This window comes from Ammospiza nelsoni, chromosome 17 (genome assembly GCF_027579445.1).
Source record: "Ammospiza nelsoni isolate bAmmNel1 chromosome 17, bAmmNel1.pri, whole genome shotgun sequence".
Lineage (NCBI taxonomy): Eukaryota > Metazoa > Chordata > Aves > Passeriformes > Passerellidae > Ammospiza > Ammospiza nelsoni.
The window spans coordinates 6,728,644-6,755,009 of record NC_080649.1 but is presented as its reverse complement, the minus strand read 5'-3'; the positions used below and the strand labels follow the sequence as shown (position 1 = coordinate 6,755,009).

Below are 26,366 nucleotides of genomic sequence, written 5' to 3'. Positions count from 1 at the left end.
CATTTCCTCTTTTATTCTCTTACCTGGGGCACCTGAGGCTGGAGTGGCCTCAGTTGGAAGAGTGGTGCCCACAGAGCCCCCGTGTCCCTGATCCCCCTCCCCACATGCCCCATGAACAGGAGCTGCTGCTCTGAGGGCACAGCAAACATTTGGCACCTCGTCCATCACTAGGATTGATAATGGTTTGTGGCCTGGTCCTTTTCCAGCAGAGAAGGGTGTCCAAGGAGGAGTGGGGGCTGAGGAAGGGTTTATCAGATCCATCACAAAAGAATCATGCTGCTCGGTGCAGTTTGGAATGTGTTTGTAGTTTGCTGCAGCACAGCTGAGGGGATGACAATGTAATTGAGAGTGAAAGGTGAGGATTCCCACACAGGCTGGTAAGGGATATGAAATGTGAATTCTCTTTCTCCACCACAGCAATCCATAGCTATGATGTAGAACAACACAACAGTTTATACATGTGGTTGCCTTACTGGTCCTGCCTCAACTGGAATTTTCTTAGTTGCTGAACTTTTTTCACATTAAAATAAATGTGATTTAGCCCTTCTCATACTCAAGTGCTAATGAAAGAATTGCAGAGTCTCTTAGAGATTTAACTTGTCATTACAGTGCTGGATCTTACTCCATTCACCAGCAGCTCTGTGTGGGTAAATGAATCCTCACTGTGTTTGTGCACTGATCACAATGGGTCAGTCAGTAACACCAAGGCCTTTTCTTCCAGTTATTCCACTCAGCACCTCCTCAGGTAAGAGATGTTGATGTTATTTGGTTATTTCTCACCCTAGGTCACTGCAAACTGTGGCTCTGTGTATCACACAGTCAGCTATGACCAAGCACTTGTAGATTATGGTAATTTTTTTGGTAGGATTCTTTAAAGGTCATTATCTGAGAGTTTCCAGCTAGTAAACATCCCTGGAATGCTTTTGTGGGATAGTTATGTTTGAATTGCTGTTTGGCTGCATTGGTGGAAAGAGGGAACCAGCAAGTTTAAAATCTAGTATTTTAACAGTGCTCTTGATGAAGAATTGCACTTTAAGAACCAATTATGCTGGTATTGCTCCTAAATATACACAGTTTAATGCTTGGGCTGTGTATTTTTGACTTTCTGCAACCAGAGGCATTTCAAATATTAAGCCCAGAATGGCACATCATATCTGGCTATAAATACAGCAGCCAAGGAGGCAGGTGAGAGTCACCCCTTCCCTGAACACTCCATCCCCAAGGGACAGTCAGGCTCTGGACACAGGCATTTTTATGGAATTACAGCTGCTGGTTCCACAGTGTAGCAAAGTACAAAGTGCTCTGTTCTTGGACATGTCAGAAGAAATTAAGAAGCATGTTTTTCTGATAAATTACTTTTATTTTTCAAAATTGCTTCAGTTTAAAGTCACTTTTCCATACATTAACTAGCCACAACAATGACATTATATTTTTTAATTAAATAATTTTCTAAATAATATTTTAGAAGGCAAATACTTAGTACTCAAACATAAACAACTTATAACTTTTTTTTTTCACTTTAACCCAGTTTTTTACTGTAAAGTAAGTGAAACTTGGCAATGTAGGGAAAAATGCAAAGGTACATTATAAAGCTTATTGTATGCGATCAGGTTGATTGTTGGAGATGTAAACACTGACTATTAAAAGGAAAAATCGATACAATGCAGAGAAAAATACAATCCTAATAATTCTCTAAAAATACATGTAATAAAGTTATTTATTTGGACAAGATACTGTGCAAGTTATGCAAAACCTATTATGGTAATTAATGCAACACATGATTTATGCTTCTCCCACAATGAATGTATAAACCAGAAATCTCTGTTCACATACTGGAAAGATCAACAGGTTCTTTTTTTTAACAGTAAAGCATCTTCAGTCTTCATTCACATTTGGACTATAAAACAGTGCTTTCCTTGGCATTAAATACCAAATATATTCCTTAAATACGTGCAAACATAAGTCTTCTACTTCTACAAATACAGTACTGAGACACACCAAACTGTTCATCATATAAAAATAACTTCATGTAGAGTCACACACACAGAGGAGAAATGAATGTAAACTGTCCAATCATGATAGATAAGTCAGGAAAAAAAGCTTTTTCTTGAGAATAGAAAGTGATTTCATGTTGGAAAAAGGGATGGATAAATCACTTACTCAAAATGAAGAGCAGAGCTTCATTCTGAACTGCTATCAGTGTACACTGGCAAACTCCACTACTGTCAGTAAAGTTGTTTTGCATTCTTACTACTGTAAAGTCAGTTTAAGACCTTCCTTTAACTTCTACAGTATGAAAGCATAATTTGCAATGATCTGGAACAGCCTCCAGAGTCCTGTGCCTTCCAGCCTCCTTAGGAAGGCATCTGTGTCCCTCACCTGTCCCAGTTCTAGTTCAGCTGAAGACAGAACATGATTTCCCAGTGCTTGCAGTGACAGTTCAGAGCTGAGCCCCACTGAGCAGGCCTGGGCTCTCCAGTGGCTCCCTGAAACCAGGGGTTCTGCTGCCTCATTAACACACTGTGAGAAAAGACAGCAAAAACTGGCCCTTCCTGCTAACTGCAGCCTAAGCAGAGTTGTGCAGAATTTGATTTTGCTGATGGGAGCAAGAACAGCCTGAGCCAAGTCTGTCCTTAGACATGGAGCCCTCCCATGAGCAGAGCTCTGTGCCTGTGTAAGGGCCTCTACAAACAGGGCCAGCTGTGTTTGCCTGCATTCATTCAAATTGAAACAACATTTTCATCTGTGCTCAAAGATGAATCTCAAGGACAGCGTGCAAGATGTGCGAATATGAGAGAAATGTAGGGAGCATAAAAAATAGAAGTAAATGCAGTGATCATGGGTGCAGATATTCACATTTGCATGGTGTGTAGCAGCTATGGTAAAGGGTCAGAAATACATTGTGGTTAAAAACTTTGCCTGCTTTGACAAAACTATGGACTCTATCAAGTCACATTTTACACAAGATACATTAGAAGGAATCAGTACTTAAAATACCCCATTGCAAAGTCCAGTTCAGTCAAACATATTAGTAGCACAAAAATGTTTTTCTCTCCAAGCAGTAGACATCTATTTTTTTCCCAACTATTTCCTACTGCTTGTCAGGAACATGTAGATGGCAACAATTTAACAGTTAACAGAATTTCTGTCCAATTCTTGACTTTCACTGACCATCAGAGGGGTCTTAGAGTGTTCTGTTTTCTCTTTACTCTCCTCATCTTCTCCCTCCTTCGATGCTGCCGGGTTTTCCTCTGCAGTGTCAGGCACAGCACCTCGAGATGCCTCTGTTGCATTTCCTCTGACTGTAATGTGCTCCCACCCACCCTGAAAAAGGGACACAGAAACTCAAAAGGAGAAACATCACCCTGTCAGTGCTGGATGTGATGTGATGCTTTATGTGCACTGCTAGTTTGTTCTGTTTGTTCATGAGGAAAGTAATCCTGCTCTGAATCAGAAAAAAGGCTCCTTGTAATATGAAACAAAACACAGCAAACCTCCCTGACAGGAGTTACAGTGGTAAACTTGAGGATTGATTTTTATCACATTGAGAATTGAGATTAGTAGGGTCAGGCATTCATAACAGAGCCACTGCAGATGTTCCCCTAATTTGAAAGGTGGCAAAACATTGAAATAGCCTTTCTCAAAACATTGAGAATATTACTGGATACAACAATGAGGGGTATTCATGTGCAGGCTAGGAAGGAATCCACTTTCTTTTAAATGGCTCTTACTCCACTAGTTTTTTCATTGTAACTTTTAAATTACCTATTTAAAATGAATACTTATCAAATGCAAATAAATAACTTCCCAGCTATGACTGCACAGCCCGTTATAATAACTTCATTATAATAAACCTGGAGGAAAATATCAGTTTCCTACAGGTATATCCAAGCTTTCCAATGCTGCCCAGCTGGGCAGGATGGCATTTCCCTTTCTCTGTGAGCCCACAGACATTGGGATGTACAACTTCAGGCAGTTGTGTGCCCCCAGCACTTACCCCAATACCATAATCCCAGGAGAGGCCTTTGGGTTCCAGGGGCTGGACACCAGTCCGGTGGCAGACGGTCCCACAGCTCAGACTGTGGCTGCCCTGCACTTTGTCAGCTATCACCCACACCTCAAGGAAGCAGAGAGAGGCAGTAAAATGTGCTGCTCTTCCCAGATGTCAAATCTCTGTCTGACCCCTTTCAAAAATCAGGCTTGTTCTTCAATAGGCTGAAAATGCTCTCATTTAGGCAGAGAGACACCCAGACAAACTATAGAGCAGTGTTATAATTAAAACATTGCCAGATAAGACTTGGCAGGAAATAGATTAAATATATAAAAAGCCTTTTTAAAATATATAGCCTTATTAAAAAAATGGGGAAAAAAAGTAATGAGGCTTTTTGCAGCAGAGGGCTTGCATTCCATCTTGCTATCAGATTCCAACATTTAGACCAACATTTTGTGCAATGAAGTTAAACAAAACTAAGACTGAAGAACATTGAATTATTAAAGTATATTCTACATAATTTTTAATAAACTCATGAGATACAAGGAAGCTTAATACACACCTGGTCCAGGGGCCCCACAGACATTTTACGGATATTGTTGGAAACGTGATCCCAGGTGGATCCTTGAGGGTAGCTGGGAGTGATTCCCTGCCTGTACCAGAGATTGCCTGGGAAACAGAGAGTGCTGGTTACAGCCCAGCATGGCTGCTTGTCTGAAGTGCTGCCAACAACATCAATAATCAGGAATTCTTTCTGTGTTCCAGGGAAATGCAGTTTTGGCTAAGGTGTTACAGAGATGGACAAAATGAAGCTCCCACTTTGGAATTCGTATTTCTGTAGTTATTGCTTATAAAAAATAGCAAATACTCTGTTGTAAAACTTCTTAGGGAAGAATGTTCATATAAGGAACTAGGCACTAGAAAACAAAATGAGATGAAGATCCCTGAATCTGTTGTTAAAGGCTTGTTTCTTGTACAAAAGATGCTTCATGATTTATCTGTTTTGGAGTCCAGACAAAACCCAGCCATGCAATTCTCTGACATGGATTTGTGTCTTCCCCCACTAGAGCACAGGTGCTGGATTGTTGTTACCCAGGGCACTGTCAGATACAACAGCCAAGCCTTCAGAAGCAGAACTTAATGCACTGCTACTCCAGAACCTTCAGTATGAAATATTGCTCCCTTTGGAGCACCAGTATTCATCTGTCCAGTTCTAACTTAACCTCTTCTTTTTAAATCACTCTGGTACAGACTGCTGTACTTTTTGTAGCACTGACTAATAGTTTTTTAAATCCTTACCATTTTTATCCAAGACAAACACAGATGTTCGTCCCACTGAGACTTGCTTTAACTTCTGTTTTTGAGGTGAAGGGATATGGTACCAACAGTCACCTAAAGGTCACAAATCTTGAGTTAAGCATTGCAAAAATAGAATTAGGTATAGAAATGTCTGCAGCTGAAATCCATTGCTGTGCAGGAAAGCTGTGAATGACATCACACTTCATATATTTTTAACAGATTGTTTTTTACAAATGAATACTTTCAATTACACAAGTGAATAGCAATGAACCGCTATAATTATTGCATTATTTGTATGCACAGTTTTGCACAGCCATGGGAAAGGCCTCTGTGAAACAGATTGGACTTTTTCAGACATGGCAGTGGAGCAGAGCAAAAGGCAAAGTCCAAGTTCTTACCTGCAGGTTTGTTTGGAGACACTGAACCCCGGTAGAAGGCAGAACCATCTCTGGCAATAGCCCACACTTGGTAAAATGCTCCAATGGAGATGGAAATGAAGGGCTGATCTGTTCCCACGTGCAGCCAGGATGTTCCCTAACAAATCATGGGAAATTAATTGTGAAGCAGTGCTTAAAACCTCCATGACAAAATATTGTTGATTATTACCAAATGAGAAAAAACCCACACGGTGAAAAATGTTCTGGAGAATAAATCTTACATAACTTTATGACTGAACAGAAATGATCCTCAAAGATATTTGGATATACAACTCTTTGAAAATAACTAAGTTGGACCATGGCCTTTTATATTAAAATCACTGCATTTTAGGCATCTACATGTCTCTGAACAGCTGGACTAGAGTCTTCTTTTTTTTTTCTTTAATTCCTCACAAAAATCAGCTGATACAGGATTTCACATTCCAGACACAGTATTCCAGTTCGCACTGCTGCACAGCCTTACAGATCAGGAAGGAAAAAAAGAATTAATTATTTTTCAATTTCTTGTAGTTTTTCTCCAAATTCTACTAAAGCATTTTCTTTGATGTTTTTCCTGGTTTTTATCCTACTGGTATTGAGGTCCTAGAGTGGGACCATGCTTCACAGAGTCCATTCCTCAGCAATTCCTTTCAGTGGGATACACCTGTTATCAACCATTTCAAAAAACAAACAAAAAAAGAAGATCTAAGCTGCCAGTGCAGAAAGTGGAAGTAAAATGCTTCATGAGGAGATGGCCAGAGCTGAGAGAGGCTCCTGCAGGTGGTGTGGCACAAGCTCAGGTGGATTATGCAAGAGAAGCACTATTAAAAGGAACGTGGGCAGCAAAGTGTGCTACAGCTGATGGACAGGGATGTGAAAATCTGGACACAGAGGGATGAAAAATAACAAGGTGCTTTGAGAGAGGGCTCTGTGTGACTGTATGTACTTGCATATCACATTAAATACATCAATAAGCAGTAAAAACAAACAGGCAGCCTTACAGCTGGATTTTGCTGTGTCACTCCAAGCCTGCAGAGCACGTCTCCTTTGTCACTGATTGCCCACAGTGCTACTGATTCTTCATCATCTGCATCTGAACTGGGAATTATGGAGATGTCCCACAGGGTAACAGGAGGCACTTCCAGCCATGGCCCGTTGGTGACTATCTTACATTTTCTGAAGCAGAAAAAGCCCAAACCTGTCAGAAGTATGTACTTTCTATAACTGGTTTCCCAGTTTATTGTTGACTTCCAGTCCTAAAGTTTTTTTCATTAGGTAGTGCTTTTCATTAAATATTAGTATTTTTAATTTGAAAGAGGTTTTTAACAATTAATTAGGTTTTTAAATTTGAGCTAATTTTGATTTCTCAAAGCTTCTGTTGTTTGTTTGGGTTTTTTTTTAAGTTACTTTATAAAACCAGGACCACTCAAGAAGTCTGCAACTGGTGCTACACTGCTCCATAGCTCTCTTAGACTCACTGGGCAGCAGCAGGATTGTAAGTTCCAGAGAGAGCTCCACACCCAGCTCATTCCTTCCTCTGTCTTGATTAAAAGAATAACTTTACAATTCTTTTTTGGTTGGTCTGTTAAAAAGGTTATGTAGCATCTTGAGGTAGGCAGAGGTAAAGCAGCTCTAAATTACAGACTTGGTAAGTCATGCTGGGACTTTGTGTACTTCTTCTGTGGAAACTGCACCAAAGTAGTGCTGTCAATTATTATGTTAGACTCTATCCTCACCACAACAATTTCATGTATGAATAATGTTCAGAAAACATCAGGACATTCCTCTGCTTTCTAGTTCTGAAAAACCACATCCAACCCTGAGCCAATTTGTTTTCAATTTTCAATTGGTAGTTAAAACAAGAGGAAGTATTTAGACTAGAGAGTATTTCTAAGTTGCTTATTTTATTTCAAGTCACCATTTTGATTTACTGGGTTTGTTTTGCTGCATATCCTGAAATAACACTTTTGATGCTACAGAATCTCACTCACTTCAGAGCTTTTTGTACAGGGGGCAAAATACTTTGTAGCACCAATACTAAACCCAGCAGTGTGTGAGCTCACAGCAATTAATTAGTACAGCTATTAGATGCTCTAGTATAGAAAGCACAGAAAAGTTGGAAAAACAGGGAATGCACAGACTTCCTCAGCTTACAGAATACAATGGCAGTTTGCTGTTTTCTGGGTTCCACCTGGACATTTCCTCTGACTGAAATGGGGTTGGAGTATCTGTGGCCCAGCATTCAGTATGTGGAATTCATAAATTGAAACTATTAATATAGAAGGCCTATTAACAGCAGTTACAAGTGATGTAATATGTACTGATATACCCAGTGCCTACTATTCCTCAATCATTTACCATAAGGAAAATCAGATATAGAGAAGAACTGTCTGACTTTTATCTACAGATCCCACAAAATCCAATAGGGTAACTACTCATAGAGACTTACAATTAGATACATAATGTTAAAGGTCATCAGTTTCTCTGATGGGTTATTTATTTCAGGTTTCTTTACTTTTTCTTTTGTTGATTGGGTTTTGTTGACTCTTGACCTCATAACAAAAGTAGACTTAGTGAGCAATTAGATTCAACTTCAAATCTTATTTATATTGAGGCTCCTCACCTGGCCCAGCGCCTCCGTCGGACAAAGTCTTTCATTGTCTTGTGCCCGTGGTAGGACCTACCAAAACAGATTTAAACAATGTTCATGAGGATGTCAGAGCATCTCCAGTGTCAGTGCCAGCCTGAGAGCACTGCCTCCATCTGCCCACCAGGCACAACTGCTGATTTTAAAATTCTTCAAGTCACAGTTTGCCAAGTTCACCTTGCTGCCCTCCCTCCCTGCAAGTATCAGCATGGCCACAAAAAGGGGGGAAATGAGGCAGTGTTGTGTCCCTGGCAGAGGGCAGTTAATGTGCAAACCAGAAACAAGAAGCAGTGAGGACTGGAGCCTGGGATTTGGCAGGAGTTTCCTTACGCTGGGAAGTCAGCTGCATACTGCCAGCCCTCCCGGTCCGTGCCGCCCGCCGGGCTGAAGTCGATGTACCAATCTGAGACCTGTGGGCACAAAGGGGACACTGGCAGTAACAATCAACACCTAATGCATCATGAACACCCCTTCTTCTATTTACCTCCACCTTTTGGAGAGCAATGACTTGCTAGAAACCTTCTAACACTTGAAATACTTTTTAATTTTTTACCCAAATCTTTTAATTCAGAGGAGGAGAAAATTATCTAAGTCACATTAAACAAAACACCTCACTCAATGCTTAACATTCTTTTAACTATGGAAGATTATTGCTAGCTATTAATGGGGAAAACAAGGTTAAATGTTACAACAAATAACAGAAGAAAATCTGGGCCCCTTGAACTCAAGTCTTATATCCTACTTCCTAAGCCTGGACTTTGTAAAAAAATTTGTAAGCCAAAACTTACCCAAGACCACTGTGGAGAAGGAGGCTTGGTGTTGGTCTTTGTACATTCCTGCAGGCCAGAGGCATCACTCCACATGTATCTGTCTGTGGGCAGACCTCTGTGGTGGTGGAACAGTGCACAAGGAATGCAAGGTCATTTACAACAGGGAGTTCAAAAGGCAAGGGAAGAAAAGCCTTTTTGTAGCACTTCCTGCTTTCACACACAAAACACTGCCATAATTAATCTCTATTTAGAAATATCATGTGAGTGATGAGCACAGTGGGAAAGAATCTGTGCAATTGCTTCCAGTTATAGTAAACTTGAGGACCTTGTAAATGTAGAGTGATATTCCTCACTACCATATAGAACTGGAACGTGAATGCCATATAATTGGATATATATTTTTCTATACTTTTGGTCAAATATCCTATTGAAGGACACAGTGTATTTAGCACAATATGTACAGGAATATACAGATCCTAATAACTTTTCTGTCTGGTCTTAATAGTGAAAGACACTGCAAGTAGGCACACTTTGTGCAATCACAAAGCACAAATCTGTAACACTTTGCCATAATGGCATTTTGACATTTTTGATAATTACGAATTAGAAAATTGAGAAATGCTGCTCCTGCCATCACAGGTTAACTATGAATGTTGGAACAGACAGAAGACAGAGTAAGTGTAATACAGTATTACACAGTAAGTGTAATAATTCTTCCAAGCTAGAACAAAGCCCTTGTTTCATTTGACAGTAGTAGTGTTAAAATAAATAAATGCAATAAAATAACCTGCTGCTGTATCCAGTGACAGGGTTCCACCGTTGGTTCTCATAGATGTAAACACATTTCACATCTGACTGTGTGTAAATGTTATCAGCACTGCTGGCCAGTCCTGTGAGGAACAAACAATGTGGATGAGAATAAAGCTAAAGCTCGAAGACATTACCTTTTAAATTCCATCACTGCCAAGCTGTACCTTGGATGAAGCCTCCTCCATATCCACCAGTGTAAGCCCAGGCTGTGTGGTCGTAGCCGATGCCCCACACCACGCCCCGGCTGTTGCTCTCCACCAGCCGCAGGTGCCCTCCCACCTGCCGCCAGAACCTGCCAGGGAAGGACACTGCACTCAGCACCACATCCTGCAGGGATGGGGCTTTCCCACCAACAACCCCATCGTCTTCAGCACAGGCAACTGCTCTGCTCACTTGTCCAACCACTGAGCAAACTCTAAGTGAAAGCAGCTGCCAGTTGAAAGCATTTCCCTCTGAACAGCTCCCAAAAAGCAGATGGCATTGTTCTGCTTGAGGAGTTTGCAGTTCCATATTGCCACAGTTGTCATAAAAACTGTCAAGAAACTGCTCCTGGACTGTAGTGTCTATGGAAGACTGAGAATTTCAGATTTCTTGACTTAGATAAAACTGAAAGCTCAAATTATATTCTAATTACAGCGATTAAATTTACTTTCAGTTTAGGCTATCTCTTATGACATTAAAGATACAATTTTAAAAAATGGGATCTCAGTGAGAAAGGCTTTTGAAATCACAAGGATATCTCCAGCATCCAAGAATTAAAATATGTTTTGGTGAATTTCTTCACATGCAATCATGAGTAGAAAGGCAGCCATTAACCCTGTCAGTGAGAGACATCTGCAGTGTACTACACACTCCAAGAGCCCACCAAAGCCACTGAACTGACAGGACATTCTTTGCTGGATGGCATCCCATGCAGAAAGAACAGCTTCAGAAGCCTCTTACATTTGGTCACATGGCATCAACTGGGGTCCGGCCTCCAGCTCAGGACTTGGCTCACTAACAAAGATGTCTCCTTTACAAGTGACTGACCAAATGGCATGGTGAGAAGGAGGGCCTTGAATCCGTCTGCTTTCACAGCAAGACATGTTCAGCAAAGACAGCTATAAAACAAGAAGCAAAAAAAGCTTCCATTTACAGTGAGAACAAAAATTCTCATAGAGATGGTCAGTATTGTAAAACAGAATTTTACCTCAATACATTCTTGCCAATCAGCAGGTTTTTCTCAAAAGGCACTAGAATTCAGTGGTTCAGAAATTATTATACAACCACTGGGACTGCTGTGGTTTGCAGGAGCTGATCAGGATGAAGCATCTCTCAGGTTTGCCCCTACTCCAGTGTATCTATGCCTGTCTGCCTGTACAAAAGACTGCAGCAATGAAAACAGAGAATGGTTCTTCTACCAATGCAGAAGAACACAATAACTTCATTCAACTCCTATTTCATTCCTACCCTAATCTAGGTCCAGAGATAGGAAGAGAATGTAAAGCAATATTGGTGTTGCTGTGGATAACTGCAGCACGAGAAAGCAAACAGGCTTCAGAGGAGATAACAAGCCTCAGGTGCCTTTAAATAAGTTTGATCAGATGGTTTAAATACCTACACTTAAAAACCAGATGAGTAGCCCCAAGAGTTTAAATGTAATGCTGACATTTCAGAGACTGGATTCTATGTTTAATTGCAGATACTGCCAGCTTGAAATGAGAGATGCCCAGATTTACCCAGTCATGCATTTCTTGCTCTGTTGCGGCTGCCAGGCGGATTGGCCATCGCTGCTTCGTCCTCTCAGGTGTGTACAGGGCAAAGGAATGCTTGGCTTCATTCAGCACTTCAACTATTATGGTCACTTCATTCAGGAACACATGGATGTACTAAGACAAGAGAAAAAACACCTGTGACTAAGGCAAACCTTCCACAGAGCCAGGATTTTGCACTTCTGGTCTACAAACAAGGCATTCCTGCCAAGGACAGCAAAGAATCAATTCTTGGCACAGAGGGAATGAGACTCCACTTCCAGCCTCCCCCTACCTATGATTCCTATTGCCTGCAGGCATTAACCCTACTTGGGAAGACCCTGTCCAGCCAAGCTGGGTTCTTCACAACCAAGAACTTTGAATTTCCAGAAGAATTCCTACTTAGTGCAGAACTGATGGTTTAAGCAGTGTGAGTGGTTTGTGACTGGGTTTTTCTGACACAGCACTGACACAGCCCAGAAAAACTTGGGGTTTGCTGATACCTGGAGTTACCTTTGAATTGCCAAACCTCAGAACAGCAGGCGCTGTAATTTGCCTCCTTTAAAGAAAATGTTTCCCTTTCAGAGGCTTCCCTTTGCCAAAAGCAGCTCTCCCAGGGGCCTGCAGCTGAACACACCTTTTTCTCCTCGTGGTACATGTAATAGATGAACAGGATGCTGTCACGCATCCCATCACTCCCCGTGAACTGCTCCAGTGCTACTCGAACATCCATCCACTTATGAGGCTTCCAGTTCCTCCACCACTGCAAGGCTCCAGTTTTAACCCAAACTGACTGCAAGGCAAACACAAAAGGAATAAAGAAACTGCATGACTCTCTTTCTTTCTCCCAAATGCTGGGTTTGTGCCCACAAGTTGTGTCTGCTGCAGGTTAGTCTGTATCACACCTCATCATACATTCATACACCTGTATCACACATTCCCATATGGAAACTCATAAAAGTGGATAAAAAGATACTGAGTAGCACGTGTACAACAATAGTAACATTTTTACCCTGCAAGAATGCAGTAGCACACAGGTAATAACTGACTCAAGTTTGCTCTTGTTATAACACAACCTCTCTTTGGAATTTAAAGGCTTTTGACATAATTTTTTAAAACTTTATTAAACCCTTGGACTCCAAATGTTTTTAATAAAATAATTCTAGATGTCATTTGGCAATTAGCAAAGAAGGGACCAACAATATGAATGAATCTGAAAAGAGCCACAGAGTCATAACAAAGGGAACATCAAACAAAACTGCTGCTATTTATGTGCTGCCATTGACGTTTGCACCATTTATTTACGCAAGTTGAATTAGTCCTAATGGCCACAGAGAGGGAAGCTCACCTCCTTGAGTCACTGTTTCAATTAAGGTGCCTCATCTTGTGGTGGAATAATTCATACAATGTTCTGCTGTTGCAACCATTTCTCTGAGGATTTGAGGTCTCACAGTACCCAAATAATGCTGACCAATGCTTTGTTTCTTCCTAAACAAAACTATCTGATAATGCTTTTAGATGAATACTGCTGCACCATCTTTGACAAGCTGTTAATTTCCCACAGGGAGCTCAGACATTAATAATCCAGGAAAGTTGTCACAGACAGAAATAAGGGCAAGAATATAAAGCTGACAGTAAGCTCATGTCAGAAATGTATTATTGATTGCCAGATGTGTTTAGAAGATAAGAGATAAATGTCCTCACTGCTTACCTGCTCAATAGCCTGCTCATAGTGCCTGAAATTCTCCAGTTCCCGCTTTGTCCTTTCACTGAGCTGCTGAAAAATCTGCTTCCTCCAGGCTGCTGTCTGTGCAGGAGTGATGGACAGGGACAGAGACTGCACAGATGATGACAAACCTGGGACAGAACCAAACCCAATAAACTCCAGTGAGCTTTGAGCACAGTTCTGTGAAAGGTAAAACACGGCGCTCCTTAGAACACTAGACTGGAGCAACCCAGTCGAACACCATTTTAATAATAATTTGGAATCAATGTATTACAGCCAAACTCTGTAAATGATTCATAAAGAAAGGATCACTAGATAGATTATATAGAAGCTTTTAAAGCCATAACCTTGTAAAAATGAGAGATTTGTCACCAAACTGTAAGATAATTAGATAATATACTGCAAGATAATTAGATAATATACTGCATCACGAGTTAGACTGTTAAATACTGGGATGCCACAGTTCATGGTTTATTTTACCCATTTCAGTAGGAATGGCAGAGTGAGGCAGTTATTGCCAGCATCTGCACCTCCCAAGAGAACCCTTTTCACTCCTTCCTGTTACTGCTCAGTGATATTATGTGTTTTGCCCCAAGCTGCAGTTTCAGTACAATTAAAAATGAGATGGAGATCCAGCACAGATTACTTTATGAAATTGCTACAGGAACTCAAGAGAAAATATCAATTTTACATTTATTTATCTCAAGCCCAAAATGCTCTACAGCTAAATACTGCAGCACTATGCTCAGACATGAACCCATTAACAAACTGCAGTAAGAGAAAGTGGGTTAGCACAAGTGGCTTTGCTCAGAAAAAAACATTTTTTTTTTAAAGAGCATATTGAGCTGTGAGTGGAACTGGGGTGTGCTGTGGTGACTGGCCAGTACCTGATGGAGCAGTGAACCACTTCAGTGGGCTGTGCAGATCTACCAGACAGCCTCCCCCAGACACCCAGGCCCACAGCGGGTGCTCATCGGCTCCGTACTGGTCCTCAGCTCCCACCGAGAAGGCGCCCAGGGAGGAGAGGCTGGATGTGTCTGCAAAGCTGCTCACAGACAGCACTGGATGCTTCTGAGCCTCCTTCAAGTCAATGTTTATCCACTGCAGTTCTGCAGAAGGATTTGGGTTTGCAGGAGATTTATTCATTTTGAGGTTATCTTTGCCATTACTAGCTGAGGCAGCAGTGGCTTCTCCTTGCTCAGAGTGCAGAGGATCCACAGGCAGCCGTGCAGATGTTTCAGCCTGGCTGGCTGGGCCACTCCCAGCAGCTGCAGCTCCCAGCAGGGCAGGGCTGGCAGGGCTCGTGGGCAGCTCTGTATCAGAGGAAGGATCTGCATCACCCTGAATGACCGCGCTTGTTTGGTTCTGAATATCATCAGTAAAGAAACAGCCAGCACTGAAGGACAAATAGATAATTAATTATCATCCAAAGCATTGTAAATCAGCACAGGCCTTAGATTGCACACACAGAAACTGACTTAGTGTTTCACTGCAGGAGAGAAACAGCAGACTTCTCTTTTAAATGTCAAATTGTATCATCAGAGGAACAAGTCCAACACAAACCTGGCAAACTGGTCTAGTAAATCTGAAACATAGGAAGGAATTTTACTGATCTTTTCAAACAATTGGTGGTGTTGGCTGGCTACAACTCTCAGGAAAACACATCTCATTTTCTGAATACAAAATAACAAATGGGATTTTTTAAAGCCCATTATTAACTTCATGATTTTTGTCTTTGCCAAAAGGAACTTCTCAGCACACACCCTGGCTCAAACAAGTCAGATCCATTGGTACGTGTGGTACTGCCCAGAGGCCAGCAGGCAGGGGGAGTAACTGATAGAACCTCCCTAGGAAAAGAAACATACAGTGACACTCAGGATAATTCCTAAGTGGAGCTGACACTCCTTCATGGTATTTCATAAACAACATCTTCTCTTACTAGAGACTACTTCCAGATAGAGCTCGTAAAGCCAGAGGAACATGCTTTACTGCAAACATGCAGTGAATTCCAATGTGGGAGCTTCAGATTCTTCTCTGAGTGCAACAACTGCTGCTTATTATTAATTTTAATGGCAAAAATACAATTGCCTTTTGGCATACATAATTTTTAGAGATGTCTTCCCCACTCCTCCTTGTCTGTACCCCTTGAATCTAAAGAAATATCTCCTAGCATTGAAACCCTTGCTGTACAAAGTCTTGAGCAGGTATTTCATGAAGTACCTGAGGAGACTTGTTGAGCTCCCAGTCTGAGATCTGTCACTCTCCCTGCCAGACACAATTGCCTTCCACGTCTTCCCACTGAGCTCACTTGGTGTGACACCTTGACGGAAATAGATCGCTCTGTCATCGCAGCCGATTCCCCAGACCTGGGGAGGAAAGGGCTTGGTGAGGGAAGTGGCTTGGCATGCAGAAGGTATCAGATACAAAGAAGGTGCAGTGGAGCAGAATTGAGCACAGAAAACTGCTGGGCACAGCATTTTCCTTTTGTGTTCTTCCTTAATGCTGACACTGTAGATACAGAACAAAATTCTGTACCAAAACCAGTCTGCACCTCCCTGTGCCATACAAGACACGTGCTGGCTGTCACCTTCAGGTCACAATTGCAGAATTCACCCTCTTTCCCTCCCAGCAGTTTAAGCCCAGGGTCCCTTTGTCCAGCCAGCCCTGCTGGCACTGCTGAGAGCCCTCCCCACGTGTGAACAGCTCTGCACTAGAAGGAACATACCCTTAGAGGTAACATTCCTTTAGAGGGGAATGTAAATATAAATACTCTCTCAGCTGCTGCCCTGCTCTCTTACCTGGTTGTTTAAGCCTACAGTTACCATCATCATTTCTCCAACCATTTCAATCCAACTTGTCCCACAAGGATTATGTGAATTCACTCCTCTTCTAAACCACACCTACAACAACAACAGAAAGTAAATTTTTCTCCTTCTGCTCTAGCAGGAATTTAGTTTCTTTAGTGGATTAGTCTTAACCTCTAAGACTGACTTGCCACATTGTCTTAAGAAATCAATTACTTCCTTGATTCTTTATCAGATAAAGATAAAAGAGTTCACCCAATAGTACCCACATTGTGTGTCCACCTGCAGCCAGAAAAGCCAAAAAAGGAGACATTTTGTAGGACTTCCTGTGACAGAGTTAGCTTTTATGCTCTTGGAAAAATACTTTCTATTACAATCACCACATAGGCTGGTTTTGATCACTCTGAATGGGCTCCTAAATAGTGTTCTTACATTCAAACCCTAGAAGCAGAGCTGCCAGAGGGAACTGTCAGGGGGATGTCTTTAGCAGTACAGCTCTTTAAATTGTCTCCCCTTAGATCTGACTTTACCAATCTGAAAGTCTCTGGGCTGGGCACCTGGAAGAAGTTCCCTCTGTATGTAGCTTACATCCATACAGTCACAGCAGCAAGCAGCTCCCTTAGAAGCTGTTGGCTGAATCCCATAACATCAGGATGCTTGACTGCCCTGTGGCAGATCTGAAGGAAAATGCACCAGCCTATCTCCATTTATTACAGTGGATTTATGTGGCAGATGGAGCAGGCTGGGCACAGCCTGTTGCCATGGCTCAGCTGGCAGGTATTGACTCACTAAAGCAGAGAAACTCAACAAAACTGCTGCACAAGCACAGAGCTCAGGCCTGGCTTTGAATTCAGTGTGAAGGAGCAGGGAGTGGGACTCCATCATCTTTATGGGTCCCTTCCAACTTACGACATTCCATCATTCTAAGTTAAAACTCTAGTAAGAAAGTAATCACACATCCACATAAGAGATATCTCACCTAATTAAATACCAAAACCCCCACATTAAAAGACTGATGAAGAGGGAACTGTTGCAGTAAGAAGATAAAATAGCATCATGCAGGAAAGTGTAGATGAGAATACTCCCCCTGCTGCTTTTGATGTAAAATTCAGTCTTTGTGGAAACAGGAGTCACTTCAATTTTGATGCTCAATATCCCTTAGAAGAGGCTCCTCATCCAATCCCCACCCACATCTCCATCCACCTGCCAAATCTGTCTGACTTGGGTATAGAAATTTCCTTCCAAAAAAACCCAAAAGGTCTTAAAATTCAACTCAACCATCACAAACCACAGAGCATTCCCATAACAGCAAGGGGAGCCAGAATTCCCCAAACCATGGGGACAGAGTTCAAATCACCAATGCTTCCTGTGCAAGTTACACTCCTGTTTGAGAGCAGCAGACAGGGAAAGGGAAGGAAAAAGCAAAAGCAGAACATGAGCCCTCTTACTTTTCTGTCCTTTGTGACACACCACACCACATCAACACCCACAGAGACGTGCATGATCCCATTTTCAGAGCTTGGAGACTCCACAGTGCTCCAGGAAACTCCTGCAAAGACAGAACCCAGAAGGCACTGTAGGTTAGTTTCTTATTCAGCACTACAAATCAAAGGGATTTCCAGCCAGATTTAAGAAACTTTACCTTGAGGGTTATTCCTGTCAATTCCTTCTCTCACAATAGCTTGCCCTTCCCAGAGAGTTGCCCAAAGGAGGTCATAGGGTCCACAGCTGATCTGCACAACTTCTCCAGGAGTGGTGACTAAGGACCATGTGGAACCTTCTGGATTGTGATGGCAGACATTTTCTCTGTACCATACCTAGACAAGTTTAAAAAAACAAAACCAATTAAAATAAGGAAAAAATATCACTTCAACAATGAAACCATTGAGACAAGAGTAAAGACAAACTGGAAAGAACAGCTCTCCTTTAACAAGAGGATTGTTTTATGTAGTGTATGGCACTCTGACCTTTAAAGGTATGTTTTCTTAAATGTTGATTATGCAGTTGAAGCTATTTCCTTATGTACTAAGGGAGGAGGCTGTTCTACAGAGCAGCTTTTGTCATGGAACTACATCTGGATTGGGTGCAGTAACCTATTGCTACAAGTTCTGTGTATATTTCAACATTTAAACCACTTCAGTGTATTTCAGGGCATGTTATATAAACCTAGAGTGAACAAATACATAACACAAAAATGTTACTGTTAGCTGAGAGCCTGGCCTCACTTTCACTGAACACAGCTTGTCACAATATGGGGGAAAAATCCATTCTCTGTGCAGCCTTTGGTGACATTCAGCCATTTGTTAGTCTTGGACTGCAATTTTCTGTAGATCACAGTCAAAATAGAAAGGTCAAACATAGAAAGTATCCTGTGGCAGTCATATAAATACTCCACAGCATGACTGCTGAGTGCTGAATCTTTGTTTTTGGGAATACTTTATTTCCCTGGGGACTTCCACTGGGGAAATAAAAGCATTTTTCAGTGGCAGTCAAGTAAGGCTTTAGACTGGGATGCTTGTCATGTATTACTAGAAAGTATGAGGAATAGGGAGTTTTATTTTAAACAATGTAAGCAGGATTGCTTGCCTCTCCAGGCTGTGCCATATGTGACTGAAAGCCATGGTTAAAAAGTATTACATTCTGAGACCACAAGTTAGAAAGTGTCTAGACACAAAGGAATATTAGATACATGCTGTATGAAGGAAGAATGAAGGAAGAAAAGTAAGAGTCAAATCTTCACAGGATTGAGCAAAAGAGGAGACCCCATGGAGGCTTAAAACCAACAACCACAGAGAAAGATATATAGTTTTCAATAGAAAATAAAATGAAAACATGTCAGAGCTGGATGCCACATTGCTAGGTCAGGAGGTGATCACTTTCCAATCAGTAAGTCTTTGCAAACCATTTTGTAAACTCTTGAATCACCCCTGTCTCTCCACCCCAAAGGCACAGCACAATGCTTCACCAGAACCTCTGTCAGGCTCCTTCTCCTGGTTCCCAGCACCACAATCAGCATTCTGGGCATTTTTCAAGACATAATACACTACTACTCAGCCCCAGTTTTTAAGGTTCACCTGTTCATAGAGGTTAAAGGCTTCCATAAAACAACAACCCTAGAAGTACTAAGCCCTTCCATTTACAACACAAGTTGTTACATAATGCAACCCCAAAGCAGCTTTTCATCCTCTGCCAGATGCACAAGCAGCGCATTTCCTTACCAGTGTAAGACACTAACAACCCTGCCTTGCTATACAAGTATTTAACTCCTTTTAACTAGTAATTTTATTAGAAAACTTAGGGAACACACACATACCCTTCCTTGCAAAGAAACTGCCCACACTGAGAGGCGGCCGAGAGGCTCATCCGTGATCTCCCAGCCTCCGATGGAGATGTCATTGAAAGGGTCTGGCAGCTGGTCTGGTTCATCATGGGACACAATCTGCAGCAAGGGGAAGGAAGGTTGAGGAGAGGAGACTCTGCAAACAGCTGGCTTGGTTGGTGGCATAACTTGTGTCCTGCAGATTGGTTCTGTATCACCCCTAGACGGGCTGAGCAGGGAGATTCTCCCTCTCACTCAAGGCCTCCATATGTAGAGAGGGGAAATGCTGCCAAGGCAGCATGGAGAAATCTGTGTTTTGCACCTTAACTAAAGGAAGTTTTTACTCACAGAACAGTGCATACAGAATTGGAAAGCTGAAAGATCACAAATTACAAATTTTGAATGTTCTTAGAATGGAAGAACAATTATTAAAGAACACTTATTCATACAGATAAAGCACATAGCTTGTGAATGATGCAAGGCAGGTACTACCTTGAATGAGAGTGCCTTGTTACAAAACCAAAGGAAGTTAAAAAGTTGATCTGAAATTTGCAAAGGAGCTGAGCATCCATCTCTAATTGCATCACATAAGATTTGGCACCTTATTACCACAGGTTTCCATGAAAAATCCCAGCTTTCCATTTATGCTTACAAGAATTGCAAGTTGGAAGTGAAAGAATCCAAGTCAAGCTATGACTTCCAGAGAAGTCATAAAAAAATAACTTTCCTGCACTTCTAAGTGATTATTTCAGACAATCAGTTTATTTAGTATGTAAAAGAGATCCAGAACCTTTGCCCAAACGTCCCGTGATTTGTATCTCCTGTATCTGATCCATCTCCTGCGTCTGACACAAGAATTCCATCTCTTATCCTTTGTGTAGGTGCTGGGGAAGTCTATGGCATAAGTCCAGCCCTGCAAACAGAGGTTTCCTTGTATGAATAACAGGATCAAGGGAAAGCTTGAAGTCATAACTCAGAGCAATTCTGCACAAGAGTCACAGCACAAGTCACTCTGTGTGTCTCTAGAGCCCTGATTAACGGATCAGCTAATTCCATGAATGATTTGTGAATCATGCCCAAATTCCTCGGGGTGATATACACACAACAAACAAGACACAATAAACATTTTACTTTCTTCATATAAAGACCTTAAATAACAGTGGCATTCAGTTGCCAGGATTTTGGGGCTTGATCAAAAGAAAAAAGCTTCTACAGAAGCTCCTATACACTTCAAAATTCTTCAAACAAGATCCTTCTTTCTGTTGTATTAGAGTTGAGCTACTTCCCAGAAAGAATTATCTATGGCAAGTTTTATTTTTACAGACTTTTTTACACTTATATAAGTTCCTTCCATTTTACAGAGTAAGGATTCCCAGAACAGATCTCTTTTTGGTATTGTTCACCTACCCCTTTCTCTGTTGGTTCCCCTCCAATATTTTCATCCACATACCAGTCAGACTCCCACTCCCAGTGTGGTGAAGGCAGTGTGAAACTATCGAGCTGCTGGTGTTTTAGCCCGCTCACATCACTCCACTGCCAGCGGTCACTGGGCAGTAATTTCTCACAAAAGCCACCAACTGGATTCCAGCGCTGCCAGAAATAATAAATAAAGGATTTTCTTGGAGATCACATTATCTCATTGCACATCTACAGGGAGTCATGACATGTTTCTTATTTTCTGCAGTAGAAGAGGAATAAATTCCTGGGGTGAATGAGAAAGTGCTCACTCCATGAGCCCCTCCCTGACACAGCCTTTGGAGGAAGCTTTTTTAAATATCAGAAAAGGGCTGACTGCAGAGCTTGTCCCAACCAAGTCATTTCCAGCTACATAAATAGGACCATCTGATGCTATATTTCACCAGGCACTGGGCTTTTTTCTTTGGTGATGTATGGCACTATGACACTGCAGCATTAGGGTAATGCTGCATGGATGGCCTTGGTATCTAATCTACTCCCAGAGAAAGATGATTCATATCTTGTCTGCACTAGAAAAACAGCACTGCCTCTGCCAGGAACAGTGGTGAGAGAACTGTATCAGCAAATCTCCCCTGGATCTTATATTTTTTCCCTAATCTGCCTTGAATCAGTTACAAAAGTGATAACACAAGGATTTTCACCAATACTGTCATTTTTTTCCCTCCCACACTCCTACATACTACAGAAATACTGTCAAAATCTGTCTTGTAATACTGTCTTACATTTTAGGGCACGTGGAAAATGAGTGGTGCAAAATCTGTCTATAATCTTTACAGAAAATATTATTTGCTGTTACTAGAAATCTGGCTGAGTTGCCTTGCACATTATCTGCAAACTACTTCAGTTTAATTTCTTCATTGCTAGCTCTTGTAGAGTATTTCTTTTTGTGGTTTCATTACCTAGAACAAACAAAATTAGAATTTTAAAGTAACAAATAAAATTTTAAATTTTGCATTTTTAAAGAACATGTTTACACAATAAAAGGAACAAACTTAAATGACTGAAAAGCTGTATCAATATTAAATAATGTATAAAATTAATTTGTTGTACTTTTGCCCATGCAGGTAAGTATATATATATTCATTCTATTCTATATTTATATTCATTCTATTGCCCATTAAAAATCAGAGAAATGTGCTCAAGAAAATTCATCAAATTTCTCTCTGAATTAACTTTTGGTTAACTTACAACCCAATTTGGTAAATTTCCTTTAAAACGCTGTTTTAAAGACATTATTTTGAAGTGCATCAGATAGAAAGGATGACCTAAACACTTCTATGCAAAATTTGGAAATGTTGTACTTTAATGGAAAGTTATGCCTGTATTAGAGAAGTCTTTGGAACACTAAGTAGCATTGTTTAAATAATAATATATTTTTGGTAATATATTATCAGAATATAAGATCATATATAATATATTTCTAATCCTTGTTGCATGGAAGTTACATGGGACACTTTCTTAAGGGGATTGTGTATTTGTCACTAAGGAAAGGAGAAATGGAAACCACTCAGTGAAAAGGGTGAATGCTGAGTCTGAAATGGCTCACACAGAACAGGCTGGCGTTCACACTGGCATTGTTTTTGCTAGGAACAGGGAAGTGTAACTCCTTTGGGAATTTAAATACTCCAAGAATAACCTGGTATTTGGCACATATATGTACTCTTCAGAAACTTCTGATAAAAAATGAAAACAAATAAAACTGATCAATCCTCCTGTGACAAAAACACATGAGACAGCTGATGTAGGAGGTGCTGTCAGCCCAAGCAGTGGCTGTGTGAGAGGTGCTGTACCTGTCATACCTGGTTCTCATAGGTTTCCTCCTGGTACCTGATGGGAACATCTCCTGAGAACACGTAGGTGTACACCTGGTGGTCACAGGCTATTCCCCAGCAGCACTGTTTGACAGCAGAGACCCTCTTGAATTCCAGCTGGGTGTCCTTGCACAGCTCCCAGTACTGGCCAACAGTGGAGAGAGTGTAAACCCTCCCAAAAATGTCAACAGCCCACAAGAGGGAACTGGGCATGGCCATATCTGAAAGGCAAAACCAAGGTTATTGCTGGAAATTATGGGTACAAAAATGGATCTTGAATCTACTGCAGATCAGTCACGCTCTGAGCCATCATCAGTCAAATTAAATAAAGATGTAAGGGATGACTTTTTAAAATGAGCCTGTGCAAAGCAAGCAGCCAGACCTCTTTGTCAGAGCTGTGCAGCCAACACCTCTCAGATGTCCCTGAAAAGCCATAAGAAAGACCTTTCTACCAGAGCTTTCTACTGTGCATGCTACAAGAGCTCAGAAATAAACAGGACAGCTCTGGCAGGCTGGGGACAGACATGAAGCAGCACAGACCATCCCACAGCAGGCAGCTCCACTCTCAGGGTCTGCTAATGCTGCTGGTGCTGCACACCCTGCTCATCTCAGCTCCACAAAGCCCTGACATCCCCTGATCCTCCTTCTCAGCCTCCTCTCTGGAACAACACACCTACACTGGCACAAAGGCAAGCATGTGAAAGGGAGCTTCTCCAAAAGCACACATCTGGATTTAAACCATGGACATCCTGCCTGCCTCTGCCAGGAAAGCTCTTTCAAAGCATTCTGGAGCAGATCCAGCTTCAGGATCTTTACACGTAGGTGTGATGAGTTTAAGTACACACAGAGCATGGTTTGGTAGCAGAGACCTGGTTGAGTTCCATTCTGGTTCTGTCACATAATAACCTGTCATTTTCTGAGCACTGCAGCCCTGCCCTTCTCAGAGGGGCGAGGCAGGTGCACATCAGTCCTTTCAGAAGCCAAGAAAGGCCAGGGTATTTCTGTCACTTGACCTTCTGGGTGCCATCAAAACAGACAAATTTTGGTAGTTCTCTATGTTTCACAGTCAGAATTGCTAATGAATATTTTGAAATTTGCCTTCAGCTCCTTTAATTATGGAGTAGGGAACTGGGAGAGGAAAGGAGGAAAGGGGACTCAGATCCAACACAATAGAAGAGGAATTCTTGCTTGCAGTGGGTGTGGAACACTGCTGCTTTGCTGTCAAATGGCAACTCTGCTTTTAATACAAGACCCTAAGGAGAGCTGCCTGCCTGCTTTCTGATAAAAGAGGTGGCACACGGGGACTGACTTGCACCCTGTATGTGAATGGCAGTGGAGAAACTGTGGAGAATCTCACACAGCTGGGTCAGTGTCAAAGAACAGCACAGGAAATTCCTCTGGGATCCCAGGGAGAATATATCAGGAGTCTTTGCTTCATAGAATTGCTGCTGCTAAGTACCTAAAAACCTGGATCCAACAGGTAACAGTGATAAGAAAACACATAGTAGCAGAGAATCAGTGATACCAGGGGAAGATCATGAGCAAAATTCTCCTATTGGCTGTAGCATAACTAAGATGAATCCTCTGGTTTTCAACATTTCCCCTCTTTGTTGCTGGGACTTTGAAGGCATGAATCTCTGTCTGCTCTTGGATCAGCCATTTATCTTTTGTATATCCTCCTATAATGGAGTACAGAAGGATATAACATGGAATAATGGAACAAAAAGAAGAGGAGGTGAAAATTAGTGTGGGTATCACTGGGAAAATAAAGACTGTGAAAATAACCCTTCAGTATTGGCACTTAAAATATTCCAAAGCAATGTTTATAACAGAAGAAAATATTATACACTTAATCTTAAATAACCAGAATACCAGAGAGTCTGGAGTGAAGGAAGCATTATAGATAATGCAACAATGACAGCTACCTAGCCAGGTAACAAAGAAAAGTGATGCTTGGGTCTCTTAAAGATGGACAAAGGTATAAATGAAGGCCAGTACCTGGAATGACAGTCCAGGCAGGCAGGAAGGTATCTGGAAAGGTTCAGGAAAAGGTGATGAAAATTCCAAAGATTACGAAGTTAAGAAAAACATAGATGGGACAAATAAAATAATGCAAGTGGTTTAAAATACTTAAGGCAGCCAAGACAAGTGAGAGTTTCTACATATTCCTTCATCTGAACTTTTGAGACAGTGTCTGGGGAATCATGGGAAAATCCCAAATGCATTTGGGATTTTAAACTTTAAAGACTTCACTTCAGGCCCCTGTGCACTGGCTGTGCTGCAGAAGATGAAGACAGATATTGCCCAGTTTTGAAGGATTCTCAGTGCTGCTGATTTATGTGCTTTTCAGTGAAGGCAGAAGTTGTCAAGTAATCTCAGGGGCCTGGAAAAAAACCTGATCTGCTGAATTATTCCTCATCCCACAGCTCAGCCAGGTAATTTCAGAAATGCTTAAATGAAGAAAACATATTGGTAATTAAAATTTCCAGTGGCCTGGCACATCACTGATTGCTACAGAATTAATGAAAAATATCCCAACTCCTTGCACATAATAAAAGCAATGACGTTCCTCAGGAGAGCAGGGCCCTGTCCCCGAGTTCAGGCCGTGGCGGTGGCAGGATGTGAACCACCCCAAGACTGGACGTGTTCCGAGGCACACCGCGCTCACATTTCTGCTCGGTGTCACACGAACCGAGCGGGGACTCCTCCGGTACCCCCGTCCGGCCACGGCCGCGCCGCTCGGAGCCCGCGGGGATCCCGGAGCGCTCCACGGACGCGGCAAAGCGCGCACCGCGCCCGGCAGCGCCGCTCGGGGCCCGGGCATTAAGGCCGGATCGGCTTAGGAGCCGTGCGGGGCTGCGGCGCCGCCGGCCGCGGGCGGCCCCGGGCCGGGCACAGCCCCGCTCCTCTGGGTCGGCCCCGGGCCGGGCACAGCCCCGCTCCTCTGGGTCGGCCCCGGGCCGGGCACAGCCCCGCTCCTCTGGGTCGGCCCCGGGCCGGGCACAGCCCCGCTCCCCGCGGGCTGCGGCGGGAACGGGCGCGGGGCTCCGCCGAAACGCCCCGGGCGCCCCCCACGCCCTCCCCGCGGGGGCTGCGCGGAGGTGCCGGCACCTCCCCACGGCTCCGCCACTGCTCCCGACAGCGCCGGAGCCACCGGGAAGGGCGGCAGGGGCCCGACCTCCACCCACCCTGCCCTGCCCTGCCCGGCCCCGGGCTCGCCCCTCACCTGCCTCCCGCCGCCCAGCGCCGCTCCCGGCGGAAGGCGCCGCCGCGCCCCGGCAGGGCGGCCCCGGGAAGCCGCGGCCGGCGGGGAGCGCCGCGCCCACACCGGCTCCGAGCGCCGCCGCCATTGGCGCGGGCCGGGCGCGTCACGGCCGGGGCGGCGGGGCAGGGACCGCGGGGCTCCGCCGGGGCCCGGCTTGGGGAGCGCCGGGGCGGCTGCTGCGGGAGCTCCAGGGAGGGCGACGGAGCCGAGCAAGGGACTGGAGCGGATCTTGTGAGGGAAGGCTGAGGGAGCTGGGCCTGTTCGGCCTCGAAAAGAGACGACTGAGAGGGGACCTCACCCAT

The 26,366-nt window shown here is 42.8% G+C and overlaps 1 protein-coding gene across 2 annotated transcripts; it reads right to left on the bottom strand.

The window, feature by feature from the left end:
* Positions 1-1,339: 1,339 nt before the first annotated feature.
* On the bottom strand, positions 1,340-26,094 carry TECPR1 (tectonin beta-propeller repeat containing 1). 2 transcript variants are annotated; one of them, XM_059484588.1, is made up of 25 exons: positions 26,026-26,094; positions 22,788-23,020; positions 20,920-21,102; positions 20,303-20,425; positions 19,507-19,632; positions 17,836-18,010; positions 17,642-17,742; positions 16,188-16,289; positions 15,610-15,755; positions 14,277-14,785; positions 13,375-13,520; positions 12,301-12,456; positions 11,652-11,801; positions 10,876-11,033; positions 10,098-10,225; positions 9,911-10,013; positions 9,142-9,238; positions 8,684-8,763; positions 8,330-8,386; positions 6,708-6,882; positions 5,689-5,824; positions 5,291-5,383; positions 4,554-4,660; positions 3,998-4,117; positions 1,340-3,324 (listed from the first exon to the last, which is right to left on the bottom strand). In XM_059484588.1, exons 2-25 carry the CDS (start codon positions 23,016-23,018, stop codon positions 3,127-3,129), a joined length of 3,600 nt encoding a protein of 1,199 aa, XP_059340571.1. In that variant the 5' UTR covers positions 23,019-23,020; positions 26,026-26,094; the 3' UTR covers positions 1,340-3,126. The 2 variants fall into 2 exon arrangements, with proteins under 2 accessions (XP_059340571.1, XP_059340572.1); XM_059484589.1 differs by lacking the exon at positions 19,507-19,632.
* Positions 26,095-26,366: the final 272 nt, after the last annotated feature.